This window comes from Molossus molossus, unplaced genomic scaffold (genome assembly GCF_014108415.1).
Source record: "Molossus molossus isolate mMolMol1 unplaced genomic scaffold, mMolMol1.p scaffold_m16_p_1, whole genome shotgun sequence".
Lineage (NCBI taxonomy): Eukaryota > Metazoa > Chordata > Mammalia > Chiroptera > Molossidae > Molossus > Molossus molossus.
Genome location: NW_023425344.1, coordinates 241,452,293 through 241,478,568, shown reverse-complemented (window position 1 = coordinate 241,478,568; position 26,276 = coordinate 241,452,293). Strand labels below are relative to the sequence as shown.

The 26,276-nt window shown below is 54.3% G+C and overlaps 1 protein-coding gene across 1 annotated transcript in view; it reads right to left on the bottom strand.

Moving 5' to 3' along the window:
* Positions 1 to 24,578, bottom strand: part of PRIMA1 (proline rich membrane anchor 1) — a 50,249-nt gene extending 25,671 nt beyond the window's left edge. Inside the window, exons 1-3 of the mRNA XM_036243971.1 lie at positions 24,519 to 24,578; positions 23,737 to 23,860; positions 16,581 to 16,716 (exon numbers count right to left, since the gene is read on the bottom strand). Of these exons, the coding sequence (XP_036099864.1) occupies positions 16,581 to 16,716; positions 23,737 to 23,829 (229 nt within the window). The 5' untranslated portion in view covers positions 23,830 to 23,860; positions 24,519 to 24,578. The remainder of the gene's footprint in view (positions 1 to 16,580; positions 16,717 to 23,736; positions 23,861 to 24,518) is intronic.
* Positions 24,579 to 26,276: the final 1,698 nt, after the last annotated feature.

Sequence of the window (26,276 nt, the reverse complement as noted above, 5' to 3'; positions counted from 1 at the left end):
ACGAGAGGCTCTGTGGGCTGCGGGCAGGGTGAAGTGGACCCACTCTCTGCCTGCCGGGGGCCCGCCGTCAGTGGGGTCATCACCGACCGCTGGTCATTCAGCGATGCTAACAAGCCCCCTGAGCAGCTGGCCCAGGTCTCCCATATTTTGTAGCACCCTGTTTGTTGGCCAGGTGCTTGGCAAATGGTTGATAAAAGAACGTGGACTGGCCCCAAGCTGTCAGACACACGCGTAACAATCCTCGAAGGAGACAGGAACTGACGTCCACAGTAGCAGTGTGGGTCACTGAGGTTTCCAGAAACGGAAACCACCACCCTCCTCTGGACACCAGGTTAGGACTTGAAATCTGGCTACTTCGAAACAAGGCTTAGTGGTCGAGCAGTTTCTCAGGGGGATCTCTCCTGTACTGCGGGGACGGACTTCTTTGTGGAGAACTGCTCCTGATGACATTTATCATCCTTGGCCCACTAAATGCCAGTAGCACTCACCCCACCCTACCCCATCAGTCACTGTGACAACAACCCCCCACACTTCCAAATGCACACTAGGGGGTGTTTCTACTCGTGATTGAAAACCACAGGTAGGGTCCGAGTCAGCTCAAGGGGAGAGAGGGAAAGAGGGAAGAAGGATGGGACACTGCTTGTGTGTGCAGGTGTGTGTGCATGTGAGTAGGTGTGTGTGGGGGGGCATGTGTGTGCGTGTGTGTGTGCGTGTGTAGTTCACCTGAATTTGGAAAAGCATGAACTTGGAGTATGAGAGACAGGGTTTGAAAGGGAGGCGAGGGGAAGGAGGGAGCGCTAGTCAAGAGGAAGAAGTATACAGAGTATTCAGGGCCACTGTTTTCCCAGCACAATCAGAACTGAACAGTTCTTAAGCCCAGCAATTCTCCGGGTGGGTGGAGCGATGACGCGGCTGCTCTGCCCCTCGCAGCCCAAGGAGCCGGCTGGAGCCAGCCGTTCCTGACCCCACCTCCAGGCCTGGAAGAGGAGCGCCCAGGAGGAGGACTTGGTGTCGGCAGACACCCTAGCGTGAGCACCACAGTTCGGAAGCTTCCCACAGAGGCCGGGCCAAGACACTGAACCTGGACTGGGTTTCTTCTCCAGAGGCCAAGGGCACAGGGCAACATGGGTGCCACTCACAGGCCACGGCCAGTCCGCCAAACTGGAGGGCCCACGCTGCAGGCCTGGCCAACACCATCCCCTTTGCACTGACCGTGTTTAGGGAGAGGACTGGGGTGAGAGGTGGCACATATCAAGGCCCCACACACGGGGCTGTGAAGGGGACAAACAAGCCAACATCTTGGCACCACCTTAGAAAGCGACGGCTGCCAAGCCAGGGACTGAACAGACACACAAGTGCGCGGACTTGGCCCCCGTCCCGTCTCTGAGGTGAACAGTCCTCAGACACATGTGCGGCTGAACTCAGCTGCTCAGCACCTTCAGCTTTTCCGGAATCGCATCCAGACGGCCCGGGACACGCACCCTGAGACTCACTGCCATCGCCCTCCCGTCATCTCACACACCTGACAAGTGGGCTCACACTCAGGCTTCAGGCCACCTCCTCCGAGCAGTCACCCTGATGGCCGGGGCTCGCTGCCTCGGTGCCCCTGCAGTGCTCTGTGCTCTCTGCGGGAGGACAGCTCCCCTGACGAGTGAGCCCTTCCGGGGCAAGAAGCAGTTCTTATGGGATGCGTGACCCAACGCCCAGTGCACAGGAGCCGCGTAAATCAACAGCCTTGCCCCGTGGATCGTCCCAGAGACACCAAACTCTTGACAGATACTGGGGCATCAACTCCCCGTCGTCGTATCTCCACCCTAACCCTCCCTCCCTCCTCTCTCCCATCACACTGGCTCTGTCTCCCAACCACTTCTGTCGGCCTCCCTCCCCTCAGCCACGGCCGGTGGGCCCCCCTCTTCTACCACGTAGACAACTGCCAGAGCTCCCCGACTGGTGCTCCCACACCCTCTTGCCCCTCCGACCCATCTTCCACTCGGCCGCCAGTGTCTTGGAAGCACATGTCAGCGTCACCTCCATGGTCCAAACCGCTTCGATGGCTCCCCGCGGCACTCTGGGGAAAACCCAGCTCTTACCATGTGAACTGCGGTTTGCAAGGCCCTGTGATTCAGCAATGGCCTCCCCAGGCTCATTTCACAACACTGTCCCCTCAATCATTCCCCCCGGCACAGCCCTGACCGCAGGGCCTATGCACGTGCTGTCCCCTCTGCCTGGAGTGCTCGCCCAGCTCCTTGTCCCCCTGCAGATATCACCTGGCTCGAGAGGCCGTCCCTGGCCACTCCGTCCAAGGTGGGGCCCTCTGCGGTCTCCACTTCTGCTCTGTAATTGCCACCGTATCCCCACGTCCCAGCTCCTAGCGCAGCACCTGGGCCGGAGTAAGTGTTCAGCTGATGTCTGTCGAATGAGTGAGTGAGTGGGTGGGTGGCCCCCCTGAACACCTGCGGTGATCTCCCACTGGGCGTCCAGGGTGCAGTTTCATTTGGTTCCTGACTAACACACTGGAAGAGTTTGGGCGGTAAACTTTTCAGCAGAAATCAAGAGTGGCTTCCTGCTTCGGAGTACATTCAGCCTGGGTACTGTTTTCTAGCCCACCCGTCAGCATCGACTGACTCCCGAGAAGCTGTCGTGGTGTTTCGCAGACTTCGACTCTCGTGTCCACAGAAACGACCTCCCAGCGTGGCCCTTGGGATGGGCCTGTCCCGGGCGTGGGGGTGGGGGGGGCAGCAGGAGGGCCAGGATGCAGCAGGGCAGGCCCAGGCTGCACAGCCCGGTGGCAGCCCTATGACAGTGGTGAGGGCTGTGGGCGCGTCTCCCGGGAGCACTGGCTCAGGGACGTCCGTTCTCCGCTGTGAGGACGCAGAAACCATTCCCCCTCCCATTACCCCAACACAGCCCTTCACCAGAGCCGGGCTGGAATCGGAGCTGTCACCCAGGGGCTACCTGGGCCATGAAACCAATGGCTGTCCTGGGGTCCCACTATCCCTGGGGCCACTCCAGGAAGATCCTACCAGCTGTCCCTCTGTCTCCTGTCCCGGCCCCCAGGACACCACCTGTTCTTATTCAGAAGTGCAGGGGCTCCCACCTGGAGTCTGACCATTTCCCCACCCCAAGGGTGCACCTGGTCCCAGGGGATGTCACCTCTTGCCTGGGTGACAGCCACAGGCCCCTGCCTGCTCCCCTGCTTCTGCCCGGACCACCCCATCTGGGAGCACAGCAGCCAGCGTGCTCCTAGCAGAGCAGTCAGGTGGAACCCTCGCCTCCCCACTGGCCAGCACGTACGGAGGACGCCCTTGGGGCGGGCCTGCCTGCTCTCCCCACCCTCACCTACTACCCCCAACCCGCTCCGCCCCAGCCACTGGCTACCCTCCAGCTCCCCAGGTGAGCTCTGTCCTGGGCCCTAGGCTGGCCGTCCTCTTCACAGGGCCTCCTGGCCCAGTCCCAGCTTTTTTTTTTTTTTTTTAATCCTCATCCGAGGACATTTTTCCATTTTTTTGTACAGACAGTGTGGGAGGGAGAGAGAGGAAGAGAGAGAGAGGGAAACATCGATGTGAAGGGACACATCGAGTGGCTGCCACCCGCACGACCCAACCAGGGCCGGGGACAAACCGCAACTGAGGTACATGCCCCCAGCGGGAACCGAACCCGGGTCTCTCCGGACCACAGGCGGACGCTCTAACCGCTGAGCCAAACCGGCCAGGGCCCAGCTTTTTTTTTAAAGAGGAAGGGGGAGAGAGAGAGAGAGAGAGAGAGAGGGAGAGGAGGAGAGAGAGAGAGAGAGAGAGAGACGGGTGTGCTGCCTCCTGCACACCTCCTACTGGGGATCAAGCCTGAAACCTGGGCATGTGCCCTGACCAGGAATCCAACTGGCGACCTTCCGGTGCCTGGGTCGACACCCAACTAACTGAGCCACAGGGGCCAGGGCCCCACTGTCATTTTCCACAGCGTCCGCCATGTCTAGCACTATACAGCTCACAGTTCACCAGCCTTATTGTTTTCTGGTCTCCTCCCCGCCGCCCCCCAGAATAACCGCTCTGCACCTGTTCTGTCCCACGGGGTATCCCAAGCTGCTGAACTGTAGACACGCTTGAGAAATGTCTGGATGGATAAAGGTGTACCTGCCTTGCCGTCGCCTCCCTGCCTCAGCTCCCAGTGTCGGGGGCTCTGGCTTTGAACCCTCCATCAGCACACGCCTGTGACAACAGTGGCCAGACTGTCCAGTGGGGGCCCTCGGTGGCTCCCAGCCACACACACACCAGCTGCCTTGCCTTGCCCGTGCCCCCGCCCCGCTCTGGAGGCCAGGTCACCCCCGAAGGCCAGTCGCAGCTCTCGGCACTTTCCTGGTGCACAGCGAGCTCCCTGGAGCCTCCTGGATCAGACTCCTTTACACCACCACTCGCCTGCCAGTGGTCCCCAAGTGAGAAGCATGCATCTGTTTTAGGACGTAGAGCTTCTTCCTCCTTCAGGTAAATGGACACAGGAGGGTGGGTACCAGCTCCTCGTTACTGATCCTGTGAGCCCTCCCCGGCCTTCGACTGCTTCCCTTGTCCCCCGGGTCACCTGGTCTGGTTTTCCTCCTTCCCCTCTGCCTGCCTATCTCAGGCTCCCCTTCCTCCTGAACCCCAGGCTCTGTCCTCCCCACGCTCCCCCTGGGTGATCTCCAGGGCCCCCCTCATCCTGAGGGCCAGCTCAGGCTCTGCCCTCAACTCTACACCCCAAGCCGATGCCTTCCCCACTGTTCAACGGCACCTCCTATGCCCTGTGACAAAAGCTGAAACTCCTGAGCCCATCACACTCCCTCCACGAACTGTCTCCACAAGAAGCATGTTCCTGCCCCCTCACCCCTGACAGTGGGTGGTCTCTGAGTCCTGAAGGTTCTCAGGCCCCAGACCCCTTGCCCACAGCCACTGCCTGGCCACTGCGCTCTCCCCTGGACCAGCACCTGCTCCCTGCTGCCTTCGGTCTCCTGCGCCCCGCCCACCCAGCAGGGCTGTTAAAGGTAACCTGGCTGGGAGGTCCCCCGCTCAGACCCTCCACAGCCAGGGCATGCGTCCGAGATCCCCTGTGCACCTCCGCTGGGCGGCGCTCACTCCTCTGGCCCAGCTTCCCACGGCTGCTGTGCCCTTCAGCTGGGAGGGACAGGCTGTCGTGGCCTCCGGTCCCGTGCCTCTGCCAGAACCCAGCCCCTTCCCACCTCCACGCCCACGTTTCCCGAGCATGACTCCCCCTCGGCTCAGCCATGACGCCTGCAGGACACCTCCTCGGTCCGACCCTGTCCCCTCAGCTGCCACCTGGAGCCTCCTCGTGCAATTCCTGTGTGCGCTGCCTCCACTCGCTGTCCACAGGCGTCCCAACCTCCACACGGAAAAAACAGAACCCTGATCTTCCCCCGTGAGTGTTCCCTGCGGGTTCACCCCGTCTTACCCCCGGCGTCACCCTCAGTCTGTGGCCACAGGGAGAGCTCTACACATACCTGTGAATGAGCACACGGCTGAGTGGTTTACTTCTCCTTCAGCACATGAGGTCGGTGTCCCGCTGACAGGACACCCCCGTGACCACTGACATGGTTTCTTGAGTGGGAGGGGGAGGTGTGGACTCCTAGCCTGAAGGTACGGACCCGGGGGGGAGGCACCCTTGGCCATCACAGCGGACGAAGGGGACAGCCTGTAGCAGATGCCGTGGTCCCTTTCTGGGCTGGCTCGGCTTCCACGGGCGGTGTCGCATCTCTGCGTGGGGAGGTTGACCGCACCCCTTCCCCCCGCAGCTCCCTCGGCCCCCAGGTGCTGCGAGTGACCCCCCATCTCTCAGAGCTCCCCAGTGGGACTAGGCTCCCTCCAGCACCCACAGTGCTAACTGGTTTGATATCACACCCTTTGCTGCCTGTCACCCTTTCCTGCCTCCCAAATAGCCACTTGCACCTGAATTCTTGTCTCCGTGTCTGTTTCTGGAGATGCCCAAGCTCAGGCATGATCCCGATACTCCCTGGCAAATGGCATTCTCATAAAAAATGTCGGTCCCGCCAGGCCTTACACCAAGAGGTCACCAGTTCGATGCCTGGTCAGGGCACATGCCCAGGTTTGGGGCCTGATCTCCAGTGGGGGGCATGCAGGAGGCGGCCAATCGATGTTCTCTCTCATGGATGTTTTGATCTCTCTCTCCCTCTCCTTTCCTCTCTCTCTAAAAATCAATAGAGAAAAGAAAAAAAAATGTCGGTCCTCTCCCTACCCCATTTATCCTGGAAAGTGCATCTTCTGTCTTCCTCGTCTGGTCACCTGCACTCATTCATTCAAACACTCAGGGTGCACTTCCCACGTGTCAAGCTGTGAGCTGTCTCTGGGGACAAAGATGAATCGACAGTCCCCGTCCTCGGGGATCGGATCAGAAACGTAAGAGGTCAGACCGACTGTGTCCTGGACACAAGTGGGGCCCCCGAGATGAATTCTGTAACAATGTGAAACAGCTGATACTGACAGGGTGACCACCCTGGGCCGGCGCTGCCCTGAGCACTGTCGCCTGGGTCCAGGTGTGGCCTGGTGGGGGGATGAGGGGAGAGGCAGCCATACCAAGCCCTGGTCCAGTTTAAGAGGGTTTTGGAGGTGGAGTAACCCTCTTAAACCCCACCAGGCCACATCCAGGTTCCTCCATCACTATCTCTCCCCTGGACCCAAGTAACAGCCTCCTCACTGGAGAGCCAGTGTCTGTAAAGTGTAAATGATGCCACACAACTCCCCTGCTCAAAACTCTCTAGAGGCTTCTAGTTGCACTTCAGAGAAAACCCCAGCCCTGCGCCTGCGTGGTCGGGCCCTGCCTCCCTCTGGGACTCCCCAACTCCTGTCTCCTTCACCCAGCAGCCAGCCCTTCATGCACCCAAGGGCTTCCCACATGAGGACCGTGCACTTGCTGGTCCCTCTGCTGAGCACGACCTTGCCCCAGACTACAGCCCTTCAGTCAGCTCTCAGCTGAAATGTCACCTCCTATCCCCAGCCTGTACAATCTAGGCGACCACCCAGCTATCCCTATCAGATCAGATCGTTTTGTTACCCTTACAGCACACATTATCTTCTATTTTCCTGGTGATATTTGTGGTCTGTTTATCTTCGGTCCCACTCCTCCACCCTGCCTGTGCACACTTACAGAGCAACCTATAACCTCCATGACTGCAGGGACCCTCCTGTCCTGTTCACCACTGCATTCCCAGAACCTAGCGCAGTGTCTGGCAATAGCAGATAGTCAAAAATCTTTGCAAAAGAAATGAATTAGTAGCGACCGAGGACCTATGATATGCCAGGCACGTGCTAAGGAGCTGGGCTGTAAGTGGACACAGCAGACACATGGCCGTTGTCTGCATCTAGCAAAGGATCCAGGCACAAGTCAAGTAATAGATACTTAATGGGTGGGATGATTGCTATAAAGGCAAAGAAAAGTTCAAAAAGTGTGTACGTGTGTGTGTGTGTGTGTGTTGAGGGAGGGTGGCATGGTTTTAAAATGTGCACAAATCTTAGCCACAGCAATTAGATAAGAAGAAAAAATAAAAGGGATCCAAATTGTAAAGGAGGAAGCTAAACTGTCATTACTCACAGATGACATGATATTGCACATAGAAAACCCTAAAAACGCCATAAAAAATCTACTAAATTTAATAAATGAATTTGGCAAAGTAGCAGGATACAAAATTAACATGCAGAAATTGATGGCATTCTTACACACCAATAATGAACACTCAGAAAGGGAAATTAAGAAAACAATCCAAAATAAATAAATAAAATAGCTGGGCCCTGGCTGGTTTGGCTCAGTGGTTAGAGCATCAGCCTACGGTTCAGAGAGACCTGGGTTCAGTTCCCGCTAAGGGCACGTACCTTGGTTGCAGTTTGTTCCCGGCCCTGGTTGGGTTGTGCAGGTGGCAACCACTAGATGTGTCCCTTTCACGTCGATGTTTCTCTCCCTCCCTCCCACTCTATCTGAACAGAAAATGAAAAAATGTCCTCGTGTGAAGATTAAAGAAAAGAAAATACCTGGGAATAAACTTAACCAAAGAGTTAAAAGACTTGTTCTTAGAAACCTAAAGGACATTAAAAAAAGAAATAGAGGAGGATATAAAAATGTGGAAATATACACCATGTTCATGGATTGGAAAAGTCAGCATCATTAAATATCCATACTGCTCAAAGCAATCTACAGATTCAATATGATCTCTATTAAAGTACCAATGACATATTTCACAGATCTAGAACAAATATTCCTAAAGTGTATATAGAACCATAAAAAAACCTCGAATACCCATAATGATCTTGAAAAAGAAGAACAAAGTGGGAGGGATCATAATTCCAGATATCAAGTTATATTACAAAGCCATCATAATCAAACCAGCCTGGTACTGGCACAAGAACAGGCATATAGATCAATGGAACAGAACAGAGAACTCAGAAATCAACCCAAGACAGTATGCACAATTAATATTTGACAAAGGAGGCAAGAGCATACAGTGAAGTAAAGACAGTCTCTTCAATAAGTGGTGTTGAGAAAACTGGACAGCTACATGCATACCCAGCCCTGGTTGGTCATGCCACTCGATGTGTCCCTTTCACGTCCATGTTTCTCTCTCTCTCTCTCTCTCTCTCTCTCCTACTCTATCTGAACAAAAAATAGAATAATGTCCTCGGGTGAGGATTAAAAAAAAGCCCTGGCTGGTAGAGCGTTGGCCCACAGACCAGTGAATCACGGGTTCGATTCTGGTCAAGGGCACAATCCTCAGTTGCAGTTTGTCCCTGGCCCTGGTCAGGTTGTGCAGGAGGCAACCAGTTGATGTGGTTCTATTACATTGATGTTTTTCTCTGTCTCTCTCTCTCTCTCTCTCCCTCCCTTGCACTCTATCTGATGATAAATGGAAAAATATCCTTGAGTGAGGAATTTAAAAAAAAAAAAAATGGAACTGCCATTTTTGACCCAGTGATCCCACTACTTGGGATACTATATATCCTAAGACGCCTGAAACTCCAATCAGGAAGAATATACATACCCCTATGTTCATAGCAGCGCTATTTACAATAGCTAAGATCTGGAAACAACCCAAGTGCCCTTCAGTAGATGAGTGGATAAAAAAGCTGTGGCGCACAGGTACACAATAGAACACTACGAAGCTGTAAGAAAGATCTCTTATTCTTTGAGATGACATGGAGGGACCTGGAGAGTATTATGCTAAGTGAAATAAGCCAGTCAGAGAAAGACAAGTACCACCTGACCTCACTTATTTGTGGAACATCATGAACAAAATAAGCTGTCGACCAGAAGAGATCCAGAGCCATGGACCCGGGGAACAGACTGACAAACCTCAGAGGGAGGGGCAGAGGGAGGGGTGGGAAGAGATAAACCAAAGAACGAATATGCATATATGCACAGCCAGAGGACACAGACATTAGGTTGGGGAAAGCAGGAGCTGGGAGGGACTGAGGAGGAGGTTGTCAATGGGGAAAAAAGGAGACATCTGTAATACTTTCAATATAAAAAAAAAAATGTACGCAAATTCTCTGACGCTCCTCTGTCAACGGGTGGAACTGACTTCCCTGCTCCTGCGATGTGAGCGGCCTTGGTCGCTTGATTCCAAGAAATGAGCGCAGCAGGAGTGATGGAGCGTGACTTCCTCAGCTACCTCAGCCGGAGGGGTACATCTCCCACCTGCTCTCCAGCATGGAACGCAGCCACCATGCGTGAGGCAGCCTTGGCCGCACGGAGGCATCACGTGTAGATGTTCTGGTATATTAGCCCCGCGGGGGACCCAACCAACAGCCAGCGCCACCCGCCAGACACAAGAAAGCCTTCAAGGTGGCCCCAGCCTGGTCAACTGACTGCAATCACATAAAAGACCCCAAGCGAGGACCTCATAGTGGATTCTCGTGAACCCCATAACCTTGAGAGGAAAGGAGAATGCATCTGTGTTGTTTGTGCAACCACTAAGTTTGGGGGCGATTTGTCCCATCGCCACAGGGAAGCAGAGCAGGGAATGCGTGACCTCTGTGGAAGTCAGGGGAGCTTTTCCTGGAGGACATTTGAGTGGACGTGGGCAGGAGGTAGCTACTTTGATGGAAGCCCTGCAGACGCAAGAACTAGTATGTGCGCAGGGTCCAGGCAGGAAGGAGCAAAGCCATCAAGGAACGCAAAGGGACCTGTGCAGCGGCCTCCAGTGATGGAGGGAGAGGCAGGCAGAGGATGCAACAGGAAGTAGTCAGGTGGCCTCCGATTACTCCCCTCCTTAGCAAGGCACCCTCTTGGAGCCCTAGATGCCTCAGAGAAATTGGGGCTAACACAAAGGCGTGTTTGAGGATTAATGAGATGAAGAAAGCGGAGCTTCCACCTCAGTATTGGGAACTAAGTATCAGTTTCCTTCTAGTGTTTTGGGTGGCAACAAAAAGAGCACCCTAGAACTGCCACAGTCCCATACTCCCTCTCTCTGTTAAAACTCGGCCTTCAGCTCACAGAGATGAAACAGGTAACCCATTCCTAGCTCCTAGCTCCACTGCTGCTGTGTGACCTTTGGGGAGTCACTTAACCTCGTCTTTGATTTTTCTAGGAATAAAATAAGTGTAAAAATGAAAATCTCGACCCAGACTTTGAACGTGGTGAAGACAGGCACCAGGAACGGCAGGCTCCCGCTGGGCTCTGCCAGCGCTATTTTGGGCCCAGCCAGCCTCAGAGCAGGGCTCAGAGAGGGGCCCTGCGCTTCGCTGGAGGGCTGGTCCGCGCCTCCCGCCACAGCCTCAGCGGCTGGGTCACAGGCAGGGACCACGGGCCACCGCGGACGTGGGCAAAGTAAGCACTGTAGGCCCTGAGCTCTGGCGGCTGCTGTGGGCTTTTGGCCAGGCCCCGCAGCAAGTCTTTGTCTTGCCTTTGCCAGGGCACACCCCTGCCCACACCTTCCAGAAATACCTTCACCCGGGGGACTCTGGTTGACTTTGGGAATCACAAGCCTGGTGAGGACTGCGCTGGAAGAAACTCTCGGAAAACCTTTCCCTTTCTGTTGAACTCCTAGGGAGTCTACACATCATTAAAGAACCCATTTCAGCCTGGCTAGTGTGGCTCAGTAGTTGAGCATCGACCCATTCACCAAGAGGTCCCTGGTTCGATTCCCAGTCAGGGCACATGCCCAGGGTGTGGGCCCGATCCCCAGTGGGGCGCATGCAGGAGGCGGCCAGTCGATGTTCTCTCTCATTGATGTTTCTGTCTGTCTCTCTCTCTCCCTTCCTCTCTATCTAAAATAAATAAATAAATAAGAACTATTAAAACAAAACAAACAAAAAAAACGAACCTATTTTATCTTTGAGTTTCTAATCGGATCCTTCTTTCTCAGCAAGGAGCTGCCAGAAACATGTTTAAGCAATTCCAAACCTGAAGGTCACTGGACTATTATTATTACAACTGTTATCATTAGTATTACCTATTAGCTGCATTTTATTGAGTGTTACTAAATAAATGTGCTGTGTAAACTTTATGGCACTAAACCCTCATGACCACCCACAGGTGGCCAGTATTGCCATTAGCCCCATTTTACAGATGTGAAAATTGAGGCCCCAATCACTTAGCTAATGAACAAGGGTTGGGCCAAGGTCAGGAGGGCAAAAAAGCCAGGCTGAGCCACTGCACTGTAACACGGCCTTTCAACCATGTGGTTTCTGCCAAGAACAGCCCATATAAACTCCAATCACTCGGAAATCCCTTCTCAGATAGGGATCATCAACCCCACTTTACAGCTGAGGAAACTGAGGCTCTGAGAGGGGTGCACCATGCTCAGGGCCACAGAGTTAGGAGTGGAAGGGCTGGGACTGATGCTAAAGCCCCTGACCTCATGGCCACTCTCTCGGACACTGGTTCTCAAGGTGTGCACCGCGGGCCAACACAGCAGCATCACCAGAGGGTATGTCGGGAGTGCAAACCCTCGGGCCCCGCCCAGACCGCCTGAATCGAGAATTCTGGGGATGGGGTCCAATAACCTGTGTTGAAACAAGCCTTCCAGGGGATTCTGACCACATGTTTGAGAACTATGGGTCTAGTGTCTCCTCACGGCCCACAGCTTGCAAAAGTTTGCAAAGTGTGCCACCTCAGCTGAAGTGAGGGGTGGTGGGCAGAGTTTGGGGCAGAAAGTGGAGATGCTGCTCAAGACTATTCCACCTCACAAGAACCTTCTGCATGCCCCTTCCTGGTGGCGGGCAGGACTCAGGGCACAGCTGTCTCAACACACCTCCCAGGGCTGCTGGGAGGGGGCACAGCGCTGGGTCCCCAGAGAGGGATGCGGGGTCGAGTTGCCTCCGAAAGTGATGAGATCCACATGGAGTTGGGGGCTAGTGATCCAGAGAGTTCCATGGTAAAACGAAAGAAAACAGACGTAGCAAAAACAGAACACCACGTCGCCTTTGTCAGAAGGGTGTTCCGGCAGAAGGGCGACCAACTGCCCTGGTTTGCCCAGGACTGAAGGGTTTCCAGGATGCTGGACTTTCAGGGCTAAAGCCAGGGCAGTCCGGAGCACACCAGGACAAGCAGGTCACCCTGGAGGAGGAGGCCTGCCTGGCCACGTGGAGGCACCCGATCCGGGCGAATGTTTCCGGCAGTCCCCTCCATGGGAGACTTTACAGGTCTGTTGAATACATGCAGAGATTCCTCTTTTTTCTTTCTCCCTCTGTCCCAGACACCAGCACAGAAGCCCAGGCTCCTGCAGGCCAACGTGCCGTCAGCAGGGGTCTCCTCCTGCTGGGCCCCTAACTCTGGGCCTGTGCTTCAGCCCCTCCCTCCCCTCCACAGCCCATCTGGCCTCCCTCTGCTCCAAGGTCTACCAGGGAATTTTTTCATGCCTTTCCAAACTCTCCCTCCCCACCCCTTCGGGAATTATCCCCTCCTCAACAGCATCCTCCCAGGCCGCTGGGTATCAGAAGGATTTTCACAGGGTGATCGGCAGCAGTGGTTGATACCGGTTCAGTTTCCAAAAGCACTTTTCACTTACGGGACTCCTCGAGTCCACCCCTCGCAGTGGGCAGAACTCTCCAACCTGGTTTGCAGAAGACGAACCTGAGGCTACGGGCCGGCCCCTTAAACACACAGAGTGGCTGGGCTGGCGCCAGCAGAGGCTCGGGGTAAAGACTCTCACGCTTTCCCATCTTGTCATTCCCCGGACCCAGCCAGTGGGAGGGTCCCTGGGTGCCTCTGGGTGCACCTGTGTCCCCAGCGTGGCGCTGGACTCAGACCAGGCACTCGGTTAACGCTCCCCAGGTGAAAGAGAGGCGCTTGTGAGGGGCAGGGATTCAAGGCACATCTGATGAGCAAGTGAGTGGGGGCTGACATGAGCCTGGAGCCAAAGTATTCAGAAAGATGGCAGGAAAGGACTCCCCTGCAAACCCCTCTGCAAATGGCAGCCCATTGGACCGTGAGCGGCGTGAGGGCAGGGCTGCCTCTTTCTGGCTCACCACTGACTTCCCAGCCCAGCACCTGGTAAGCTCCATGCCTACCTGTTAAAGGGCAACAGAGGCTCCACTGAAGCCCTGTGCCCTCTGGGAGAGAGGCTCACTTCTTCCCTTTAGAGAACAGCAGAAGCCGTGGATGTGCCCAGAGCTCTGTCTGACATTATACTGGGCACTACTTGTGTGCAGGGTCTGAATGAGCTCAAGGAGGATCAAGAGGATGCACAAAACACATTCTCTGCCACTGGTCTAATCTGTCAAGTGCTCGTGGCTGTGGGGTGCATCCAGTGTCCTCTCTGCCCAGAGTTCATGCCATGACCTTGGGAGGCTGCCACTCCCTTACCCTCTATCCCTACACTCCAACTCCAAGGGTGGTCACATGGCCCAGGCCTGACCAATCAGTACATTCCATCCCATAGGCCACCATGATTAGTCCAGGGATGGACACGTGACCCAAGCTGGTCCATGAAAGTCAGTCCCAGGACGTCAGCCTTTTGGGAAAGAGAAGCTCGGTTTGTAGGGAAATGACTAAATGTAAGGTTGATGGAATCCTGGACCCACGAATCACAGGGACTGGACCAGCCCGAGAGGAAAGGCAACTCCGGAGAAATCAGAAGAGAAAGGGACAGGGAGACAGAAATCCAATACTATCATCATGTAAGACCAGCTGTTGGAATATCCTGATACATGAGCCAAAAAGCTCACATCTCCCTCCCTAGTTTTTGCATTGCTTAAGCCTCTTCAAGATGGGTTTCTGCTGTGTCTACCTAGAAAAGTCCACCACAGGACCAACTACATCTCTCTCCTCACCCAGAAGTGCCCTCAGCCCAGAGCTCAGCATCAGGCCGCTGTCCTCTCCCAGTACCTTCTCTGCAGTCCCCGCCTGGCTGCAGGCCCTCAGGGGTGGTTTGGGGACTGAATTATCTCGAGTCCCTCCTTTGACTCTAGTCTGGTAACTCATCCCCAATCCCCCCTCCAGATTGTCAGAGTCAATCTTTCAGAAGCAGACATACAGAATCACGTCATTTTCCTGCTTAACACCTTCGTGGACTGACCATTGTCCATAGTGGTTTCCTACCTAGAGGATGGGGTACTTGTCCCAGCACCTAAGGGAGCTGGTTTTCAATAGCACAGGGACCCAGCATTCAAACACAGTGAAACATAGAACAAGAAATCAGGCCCTTTTGATACTCTTACAAGCCTTCTGATTTCTTTACAGAGAAGAATCTCCACATGGATACCACGGCTCTGACACCCTGCTACCACTTACTTCATTTCCATTACAATTATTTATTTATTTTAAATTTATTTTAGAGCAAGAGGAAGGGAGGGAGAGAGAGAGAAACATCCGTGTAAGGAAGAAACATTGATTGGCTGCCTTCCATATGCACCCTGACCAGGGATCGAACCTGAAACCCAAGCATGTGTCCTGACCAGGAATTGAACCCGTGGCCCTTTGGTGCATGGGACGATGCTCCAACCAACTGAGCCACGCCGGCTAGGGCTCATGACAATTATTTTTCTGGTCACCTTTATGTATGTAAGTAATACTGGTTTTTCACTGACAGTAGTTGGGTCAAATTTTCTTTGGAAATTAATTTGTGTAAATACAAGATTGAGTGTATTTAAAGAAAAAACGGCAAATAACTGGAAGTATTTGGATATGGTGAATGACATTTGGCAAACAATGATTCATAGGAGGACATGTGATCTAACCAGCCACACACACAAGGCCCTTTCCAGTCCGCCCCTTGACCACTCCCATAAACCCACTGAAGGGCTTGTGACTCCCAAGGAGAGTCTCATGGAGTCATGCCTCCAAGCCTTTGCCCATGCTGTTCCTTCTGCCTGGATGCCCTTTCCCCATGACCTCCATGCTGACCTAGAACAATCCCATTTATTCTTTAAGACCCAGGTCAATGCTACTGCTTACTGTGGCCCAACTACTCAAGGATTTCCTGTGCACCCGGAGAGGAACTTCTGTGTTCTCTCAGGCCACCTTCTGCAGGTTGCTGACAGGAGGGCCTTCCCTTTGAGCTGAGAGCGCCCAGGAGACCAGACTGGTCTCTCACCTCTGGGTCTGGCATAGAAGCTCCAGGCAGGGAGCCTGGTAGGCCAAGGTTCTCTACTTGAACTTGCATTTGAACCACCTCAGCACTTACTGTAATGCTACCTCCTACGCCCCACCCCAATAACTCTGAGTGAGTGGGTCTGAAGTGAACCCCTGCAGTTGCACTTAAAAAATGCTTTAGGCAATGTTGGGGACCCCACTCTGAGAAGCACCAGCCACAGATGTCAGGTAAGAATGGAGACAGGTAAGGGCCTAACAGACAAAATGCAGAAATGCCCGTAAACTGCAGAGACGCCCCCCAGCACCACTGCCTGGACACCAAGAGCCTGGACACACAGCTGACCAGACAGCAAGCATCGTCAAGGTTATTTGAAAAATGCCCCAATAACTCCACGGAGATATGTTTACCAAGGGAGAGCCACACAAGATCATAGGCATTTTACAGGCCGCAGCGGGAGCGATCAATGCAAAATATAGAATCTCTTGTTAGAGACCCTTCAACTAGCAATTGTAGGCAGGGAACTTAGCCCGTGGAGGTCAGGGCTGAGGCCATTCCTGGGTAAAGAAACCCTCCTTTGTTTGAATGACCAGGAAGTCGAATTGTTCAAAGATGAAATCAAGGCAGCCGGGCGAGGGGGCGGTGAGGCAGAGTTCACTGCGGATGCTGAAAAGCATCCATGTCGCTTGGCTCCCAGAGCCTTCACTTTGGTTCTATACTAATTGCCTCCTTAAACTTGAATTAAAGTCGAAAAATGAAACCATATGCGTGGGTGGGGTATGTAAGACCAGTGTCCAGGGCCTGCCAAGCGGAGTCACTCATCAAATGGAGATTGACTTTTATCTGATTAACTGATGGAGAAACATCCTTCTCCATCTCGCAGGAGCAGGCTGTGGGAAAGGCGTTTTGCAGACTGCAGGGAAAAGTTAGGCCTTGGCTTCCCTCCTGCTTGGCCAGTGGAAAATTACAAAGGAAGCAAGGCTGCCCTCTGCTATGCTCCCAGGTTCTCCCTGGGCCCGGAAAACACAGAGAAACCGGAAACAAGCCGGCCTTTACTTACCTGGGGCGGAGAGGAGTCTGGGAGGTGGCGGAGGCGGGGGTGGCGGGGGCAGCGGAGGAGGGGGCCGGCACTGGCAGACGTGTTGACAGCTGTCAGTCACTTTGGAGCAGGACTTCTGGGGCTCACCTTGTGTCACCTGCAGAAATGGGCACACATGCCCAAGAGAAGTCAATGAGGCAACTGGGACCCGACATGGGCCCATCCCACCCACTGCCTGGCAGGCTGGAACTTGGGGTTCTTCCCTCAGACCAGGGCAGGAAGAATAGACAGAAGCTGGGCTGGCTCAGAGAAAACAACGTGGGAGGCTGGCTTGGCGGGTTTGGAGACTCAGGCTTTATTCCCAGCTCTGCGAGGGACCTGCTCTGGGGCTGTCACAAGTGACGTCAGTATTACTGAGAGGTAGACAAGAACTTGAGGGTTTGCTCCCAGTAGCTTCCCATCAGACAGGTGAGGACACTGAGGCCCAGGAGAAGCGGCTACCCAAGGTTCTCTCACCGGATGTGAGAGGATCCTGATTTTACCTCCTGGGTAAGCAGACCCAGCCAATTCTCCTGCTTCCCGGCAACGGTACCAGGCCACGCCCTCACCTTCCTGGCCCCCAGCTCCTGACAGCCTTCCTGGGACGGCCAAGGCCCTCGGTCTTTGGGGGAGCAGCCTTATTCAGCCAGGCGTCTGCTTGGGTGACCCCCATGACCAAGGGGAGTCTGAGAGGTCCTGTGCAAAACACACCCGGCCAGACCACCACATCCCTCCAAAATGCCCGAATGCCTGCCCGCAGCTCAGGGTGTCACGTGGCCCCAGGGTCCTGCCCCACCGTGTCCAGCCCCACCTCACCCCAAGCGCTCACCCTGGGCTCTGCCCTCAGTGTCCTTCTTCCAGTGTCTGGGCCCCGGCCACACCCCTTCGCTGTGCGCCTGCGCTCCAGTGGCCCAGCCTGTTCGCCCACCCCTCCTCCTTGGGGAAGGTCTCTACCCTCCCTGACCTGGTCAGATCTCCTTCATATAGGCTCTTCCCGCCCAGGTTCCACTCTGTGGGGCAGAACTTCAGGTGATTACCTGGTTCCGCCCATCAACACCGTTGGACTCGAGATGTACCGGGCAGGGGCCAAACCTTGTATCTTTTCTCTCACTATCATAACCCGGCACCTATGGGAATCCCTAGCATTCCGTAAATATTTGGCGAATGAATGAACAAATGAATAAATATTAGAACCTGGACCAGAATCCACGCCTCCGAGTCCCAGCCTGGTGTTTTCCACCGCAGTCTGTTTCCCGCCCACAGGCTGGGAGCTCGCGTGAGTGGGCTGTGCTGCACCAGCGGTTCCAGCCCCGACCGCCCCAGAACCTCCAGGCGGCTTTCAAACACTCCCACCTGAGCCTTACCCTGGATCCGTGAGGTCAGCGTCTCTGCGGGGGCAGCCAGGCACGAGGGTATTCTGTTTAGCTTCCCAGGTAAACTTCTAAAGGAGGCTTAGACCGGCTGCCCGCACCCCTCCCGAGACAGAGGGCCGTAAACGCACCAGGCTGGCGCTTGGTGCCTGTCCCGGGGAACAAGCTGGTGGTCACCCCCACCTCAATAATGCCCGCGGTCAGTTTCTCTGGCTGTCGTCTTTAGTGAGTAGAGACCTAGAACCCCAATTTCTCTGCAACCAGCCACGTGCAGCTGCCTTTAGAGGCCACTGCTGACCCTTTGCTGCCCGTGTGGCAGAGAGCCCGCAGGGCTGGGACGCTCTTCGCATTTGGCAGATCTGCACAGGCTGGATAAGGGCCACGGGGATGACAGCAGGAGGTGAACTAATTTACGGCCCTGACAATATCTGCCAGGCCGAGAAGCTCCTACTCACCCCCTTTTAGCGTTTTTAAAGGACCACGGATGGCGTACAAACTCTGGAAGGCAATGTTACCTCCCACTGGGAAGAGCACATTCTCAGAGGGGGAGCCTTTTCTCAGTCATTTTACGAAGATGATGAACCGTACACGTCAGTGGCAAATCCCCTGACCTCTCCTCCGGCACAGTCGCACCGCTGAGCCTGTCCTCTGGGTTCCGACCTTCTAGGACTATGGGGGTTGCTGGAGAGCTCCATCCTCCCAGCAGCTGGCCTCTGAGATCGGTCTCTGCTGAACTCGACCAAGTGCGTAAACGTCGAGCAATGACTGCCATTGCCAAAGCAATTGCTTTCCCACGCTCCAAAGTGCAATTTACGTGAGAGTTCAAGAGCAGAGTGTTTGTTTAACCCGGCCCAACACAATGACCTATTTTTGTGCGAGGCTATCACGGCACCGATGTATAAGAGAGTTTAATGCGATGAAATTATAGGCAGGGAAACCGGGGCCAAGTTTCAAGGCTGCAAGGGGGAGGAAGCATTTCAGAAAGCCGCGGTGTCTCGGACAGGGGCCGCTGGAAAAGGGGCCAGCACAACTGCCTAGCTACCCGTCACCACACCAGTATCCCGTCTGGGCTGGCTGTCCTTCTTCCTGAGGGGTGGGCCCCACTTGGGTCCCTCACTGGAGTTTGGTCCAGCGCAAACCAGTGGCACCTGAGCCTCTTGCCGCTGGCTGTTGGTTCCTCAAACCCTTTATCCACTTGCCAACTTCCATTCTTCCTTCAGACTCAGCTCCTGCACAGCCTACTGTGTGTCAGCCATGGGAGACAGCGGTCATTTCCCCACGAGGACACCCGGGAGAGGTAGTGTTACCATCCACACTTAGCGGGTGGGGCAGCGGGCTCCGTGAGGGTAAGTAATTGACCAGAGTGGCACAGAGCCCAGCATTCAGTTGGTGCTCAGTGACAAGATGTTTTGGGACATGATCTGCCCACCAGTGCAAAAATATGGGGTCTATGTCATCCCCCAATCTGGGTCCGCTTTGGGGTTCTGAGGATTGGTGGTGTTGCATTTAGACAAGTAGAGAGGAAACCTCAGTGCTAGGAGCTTGTCTCAATACCTGGCTTGCTTGGTGTTTTATCTTAGGGAGTCTCACAAGGAAAAGAAACTTGCCCTTGAAGTCTCCTACATTTTTTTTTTTTTCTTTATTGATTTTAGAGAGAGAGGAAAGGAGAAGAAGAGAGAGATAGAAACATTGATGAGGGAGAACACCGATCGGCTGCCTCCTGCATGCCTCCCACTAGGGGTCAGGCCCACAACCTGGGCATGTGTCCTGACCGGGAATCAAACTGGCGACCTCTTGGTGCATGGGTCGACGCTCAGCCACTGAGCCACACCTGCCGGGAGAAGTCTCCTACTCTTAACTAGACTTCGGTAAGAAGGAGCAAAGACCCAGAGAGGTCAATGACTTGCCAGAAACCCACAGAGTAAAAGCTGGCGTCATTACTGCCGGGACAAGTTATTCCATTTCTGCCATCACCTGCCCTCCCTCCGCTGCTCTGCAGCGTCCTGGGGCCAGAATCTGAGGCACAGGGAGGTCCTGCAGTCACCTGGAATTGGTACCTGTCACTGTAGTCTGGGGGACAAGGTACTCCATGGCTGCCAGTCCTCAGTCCTGGCCAATTAGTCCAACTTTCTGGTCCAGTGATGTTGCCTCCTAAACAGTTCTTAAATCCATCCACTTCTCCCTATGACCACGCTAAGCCAGGACACCATCATCTCTCTGCTGGCCAGCCCTGGCTTCTCATTACAGTTGGGTGAAATATAAAGTACTCTGTTAAATTTTAAACAAACAACAACCAATTTTTTAGTATAAGTATGTCCAAAATGTTGGATGGGATATACTTATGCTGAAGAACAATATGTGGTTTATTTGAAATATAAATTTAACTGGACGTCCTATTTTAGTTGTTGTTAATCCTAACTGGAGCATATTTTTCCATTGATTTTTAGAGAGTGGAAAGAAGGGAGGGAGGGAGATAAAGGAGAAAGAAAGAGAGAAACATTGATGTGAGAGAGACACATTGATTGGTTGGCTCCTGCATGACCCTGTCCGGGGCTGGGGACAGAACCTGCAACCCAGGTACGTGCGCTTGACTGAAACTGAACCCAAGATCCTTGAGTCTGCAGGCCGATGCTCTTACTGCTGAGCCACACCGGCCAGGGCAGGACATCCTGTATTTTTATTTGCTCAATCTGGCAGCCCTACCCTCACCAGCCTCTTTGACCCTTACTTCACCTCCTCCCTGAATCCATCTTTCCTGATAGAGCTGGACTGGGATTTCTAAACAATCTGAGAAGGTCATCTTCTGCTTAAAACCTTTGACAGTCCCTGTAGCCCACAGGCTCAAGTCCAAAGTGTAAGATACAATGTTAGTGGCTCATAACAGTGGCCTCACCATAACAGTGGCCTCAGGCTATCTTGCCTGTATTTACTTGTTTAATTATCTCTCCAGTGCCAGACTGTTGATGCCAAGAGGGCCGGGACCACTAGGTCCCTTGCACTTAACACAGGGCCTGACAAACAGTAGGTACTCAGTAAATGCTGCTGAATACATAAGCAAAGCTGTAGTGACCAGCTCTAGGGGCAGGTCATCACTGCTTGGGCCTGGGGATAATAACTTGTCAGCACACAGAGACCCATAGGCTAGGATCTGAGCCTGTCTCCCTCACAATGGCTTTAGGAAGACACCCACAAAGATGATGGCTCCTGGCATCTTCTGTGGAGACAGGCCAGCACCACAGTAACTTGATGAGACACACTCCTGTCACACCTAATAAATTTGCCAGCCTGTCCTCCTCTTCGCTTGCAAAAAAAGGAATCATCTGAAAGTGAACTTAAAAGAACCCTAAATCACAAAAGCTCAAAATCTCAATTCCAGACACATTAAAGAGAAAAGGGGGAGACTCGCGGATGCCCCCACACCAACCTTGCGGCAATTTAAATGTCATCTGACTTCAGTGATTAAGTTTTTCATCATCTAGTCAGCATCCAGAGGCTTGGGGGTGATTTCAAGGTAGGAACCTGGTGCTTTGGGGACCACGGGTCTCTCACTTCACCAATGATCCTATTAACTAGAGGACTTCGTTATGTCGGCCTCACCCTTCCAAATGCTTACAACTTCGGGGGACCCTTCCGGCAAAATGCTCATGAAAGCACAGATAGCTCTGAGTTCTTTCTTTATGTTCAGGAAACTCCTATGATGTGACGGATTTTAATCTCTCCACTTAAAGGGAAATACACAGCTTCTGCTTTTCCTCTCCTCCCTGTTCCCCTGGAGTCACAGCTTTTGCTTAAAAACCAGATCCATCCATTCCAAGTCCCCTTTCCCTTGGCTTTTCAGTCCTTATCATTTGTAGATTAATTTTTCCAGCGCCTCCAGCCAAGATTTTATTCTTTCTACTTGTCTAGAGGATTCCTTTTTTAATTGATTTGTATTGAGTAACAGCATCTGAAACACACACACACACACACACACACACACACACACACACACACACACACAATTGTGTTAAGTACTGCCTGGTTGAAGGATATTGTTAAAAAACCAGGCTGCTTTCACAAACGTATTTCTTTGGTGGGGAGGGGGGCAGGTTGGTGGGTCTCCTATTTCCACCCGGCAGAACTCTAGTCTCGGAGACAGACAACATCATTGTGTTGCTCTCTATACTAGCTGAAAAGTCTCATGAAAAACTGTGAGCAAACGAATATAAAAACGAAGTGAACCTAACATCTGAGGTTCAACTAAAAGTTGAACAAGGGAAGCTGGTCCCCAACTACCCGAGTGTTTAAAAGTGGCAAAATCCTGCATCCTGAGGAGGCAGAGCTGAGTTTAATAACTGCTGTTTCACACATTAGACAAAGCTGTCAATTCCGAAAGGAAAACAATTGTGAGTGAGGCAGAGGCAAGCCAGAGAAGAGAGCAGAAGACAGGCCTGGTGCTGGGTGGGGGGTGGACCCTGATCAAACCACTCAACCAGCATGCTGCGTCCAGCTTAGAACTCTTGCTTCTCTCCTAGTGGTCACTCTGCCACCATCCAAACAGGACTGACTGAGCTGGTTCCCAGCAGGGCCCCAAAACTAGGGACAGCTCATGGACCATGGCAGGCTGGCAAGCAGTCTCCTTCCTCTTTGGACTGTCACCCCCTACTCAGATAACCATCTGAATAATCCCCAAAACCCCAAATGCCACCAGGAGAATGTGAAGCTGTAAATACCTGGAATAGGGGCATTTCAGTGCCCCGAATAGTAAAAATGTTCTCCAGCACCCGCCGAACCACTAACAATTCAAAAAGGGTGAATAGACTATGTAGTGATTGACAGAGTACCTGGCCAGCCAGACAGAAGAGCGGCATCACTATAACTAACATCAGTAATGGCAGCAGCAGCTACAATTTAGTGTTTATTATGGTCTGTGCACTGCACTGAGGAGTCTTTACTTGCTTTATCTCATGAAGCACTTGCAATAGCACCGTCAGGAAGAAGAAACCAAAGATCAGAGAGGTTAAGTGCATCACCTAAAGTTGCCCAGCTGGTAAGGGGCAGGGTTGGGGATCAAAATTCAGAGTTGACAGCAAAATCCACCTTTTCACCACTCCACTGTACCACTGACCGTGTACATTCTGGGAGGTACTAGGGACCATCCCATCTAACCCATTCTCTGACCCTAACAGAGGTACCTCCAGCAGGTGGCTGTCTGGCCTCTGCCTTGGGGACCAGGGGACCCAGGGTGAGGATTCCATTTTCAGGCAACCCTTACATATGGAGAGTTTTTCTTACATTCTCTATGAGTGGCCACCACATACAATCTGTCCACATCCCCAACTCTACTCCCTACAAGAAACGCCGCTTCTCCTATGTCCAAGTCCAGTTTAAGAAGGCTAATTTGAAGTTACAAGTGGGATATAAAAGATGTATATTTTTTAGATCATTTTTCTTTTTAAGTTTGCAAAAGCTCTAAGGTTTCATTTCTGGCTTTTCTGCAATAGAACGTCATCATTAAGAAGACATTCCCTAAGTCTTTTCTGTTCCCAGGCCCTGTCCTGCAGGTCTCAGGCCACAACTGAAGCCCCCCTCTGGAGTTTCTTATCTCTTCGGGCCAGAGTATGGGAGGCCTTAGCATCCTTTCTTTACCCAAACTCTCCCCAGGACCAACCAGAGGGGAGGCTGCAGGGCTCTGGGGTCGGGGAGTGAAGTGACACTCCGCCCCCACCGGGTCTTGCCTAGAAGGTCTCCAAGCCAGCGCAGCCCGCGCAACCGGCGCCATCGCTCACCTGCACGAAGCCCCAGAGCGGGTGGAGCGCGCAGTGCAGCAGCAGTGAGGGCCAGCAGCAGCCACGGCGCAGCACCAGGTCCCGGAGGAGCATCTCGGCCCGCAGGACCCGCTCTCGGGGCGAACTGTCAGGGAGCAAAGCTTGGGTCAGGGGGGCGCCGCGCGGGCACCATCGCAGTCGCGCACCCGAACACGTAGCAGTCCGGGTTGGGCAGGCACGCCCCGCACTCTGGGGCACCCTCGTAAATCAAGCTTGACCCTTCACTCTAGTTTGCACATTCGATGACCCTTCGTGCACACTCTCAGAAGCCGGCGTCACAGACTCATACTCTATCCTGGTGTCTACCTCCAGAACCCAGGTAAATACCTCGGCTCCCCGTGCACATCCCCTGAATCCTGTGTGCACACCTTGGCCCTATGCACACAGCAGAGCCCCGTGCATCACCCCAGAAACAGCCATGCACAACTCACTCCCACAGTTGAAACACTTCAAACCGGGCGGGCACCATTCACCCTTCGTGCACACCCACAGAAAAAGCCATGCACACCCACCGGCTCCCGCCTGCACACTCGCTGACCCTGCACGCACAACACCATGAAATCACACGCTGCGTGCACCCTCCTTGTCCCGCCGGCCCTCACTGCGCACACTGCAACATATGCACCTCCATGCGCACCCCATTTACCCTGGCGCGCTCTCCCGAACCCCGGCCTCCCGCCCCAGAGCACGAGCTTCCCCCAGGTCTCCATCACCGTTCCCATCCCTCCAGTGCCTCACGCCACCTTGCCTGGGGGACTCCCCAGCCGAATCCCTGCGCGGCGAAGGGAGATCAAACTCCCCACCCCCCAGGCCGACTGTTCCCGAGCTGCCGGACAGCCCTCATTTAAAGCCAGCCGCCTCCCCAGTCCCCCGCCCTCTAGGCGGGGCCTCGGTCCTCACCCTGGCGACTGCGCGGGCGCCTGGGGGCTTCGCGTGCCGGGGAGGAGCGCCTGACACTAGAGCAAAAGTTTGCGCGCGGCTTGGGCCTCCGGGGACGCTGAGCTGGGGTCCCGGGCGCGGCGCACTTGCATCGGGTGGCTCCCGACTGCGCCTGGCCGCGCGCGGGGCGGGAGGGGCGGCACCCGCGTCCAGGGCCGGGCGGGCTGCCGAGGAGGAGGCGAGGGCGGGGAAGTCTCCTCCAAGCCGCTTGGACCCGGCAGCGATTGCCCTCCCCGGGTCCCCGCCCTTCCCGGTGGCGCCGCGCGGCTGCCCAGGGCGCGGGGGTGCCGGAGCTCTCCTCGTCCGTCACGCCGGCCCGCGAGAAGCGGCGGCGAGAGGCACTGGCTGGGAGCGCCCGCTCGGGCAGCAGGGCCGCGGGCGGAGGCGAAATAAATAATGCACGAAAAAGGAAAACAGACGTGAGCCTCGCCAGAGCCTCGCCCGCCTCCCGCCCGGGCTGCGCTCCCGCCCGCGCTCCCCGCCGCCGCCGCCGCCAGCGCGCTGCAGTGATTCCTCGTCTCCATCTAGCGAGGCTATTGTGTATTGGGCGTTCAGTCATTATTAATTCACCCGCGAGGAAGAGGACTCCCAGCTCCAGGGGAACTTGCTCCGAGGCGGCGGGAGGGGGCTGAGGACTGATTCGTGGAGACCCCTTTTTGCGCTCTGTTCTTGAGGACTCTCCCTTCCCTGCCCCCTTCGGAGAGGGCAGAAGCTCCCCCGGGTGCTGGTGCTCCAGGTGCAGGGGCTTGTTCTCCTTCGGTCGTCCCGGTGCAGGGACCTCTCCAACCACAGGGCTGCGTCCTGGAAGGAGTCACCTATGGCCCTGGAGAAGATCTCGCCGCCACTGCTTTCCCTCAACCATCTCAAACTCCTCTGTTTGAGGCGAGATTATCAACAAGTCGTCGCGAAGTTTCACGGCACGTTTCAGTCAAACAAGCTGCCCCTGGCCCCGCAGGCCACGCCGCAGGTCCGAGAGGCCGCTGTGCTCATTCGGTGGAAGCGCGGGGCAAGCGCTTAGACTGATGGCTGGCCTTCCAGAAGGGCTCCCAAGGCACGGACAGTCCTACTTTTAGGTTAGGCAAAGGTACCAGGAGCTCAGAACAAACAGCAGAGCGTCTGACATCATAGCTTATTCATTGAAGGAACATTTTCTTCATTCCTTCCCCCAGTCTCTATGGGCACCCTTTAGTCACCCCTATAACCACATACTCTAAGTATAAACGGCTCCAAAAATCAGCTTTTAGACCAGTTTCCTAGTGACCAGCTCTATGTAGAGTGCTGAACTAGGACTCTTCATCTAAGCTCTTGCAGAGACACATCTGAACTGGACAATGCTGGGGACAAGCATGAATGAGGTCCTGTGCCTTCCTTCCAGGAACTTGGGGTCTGATCTGGGAGACAGATAATAAAACCAGCGATTCCACTGTCAGCTGTGGGGTGAGAAAGGGACCTACACTCTAAGGGGGACAGAGGAATGAAGACTGGAGGGAGGGTCCCTAAAGGTTTCCAGAATCAGGTGACCTGCTGGGAGTGGGGGTATATGTCAAATGTTGGGAACCATT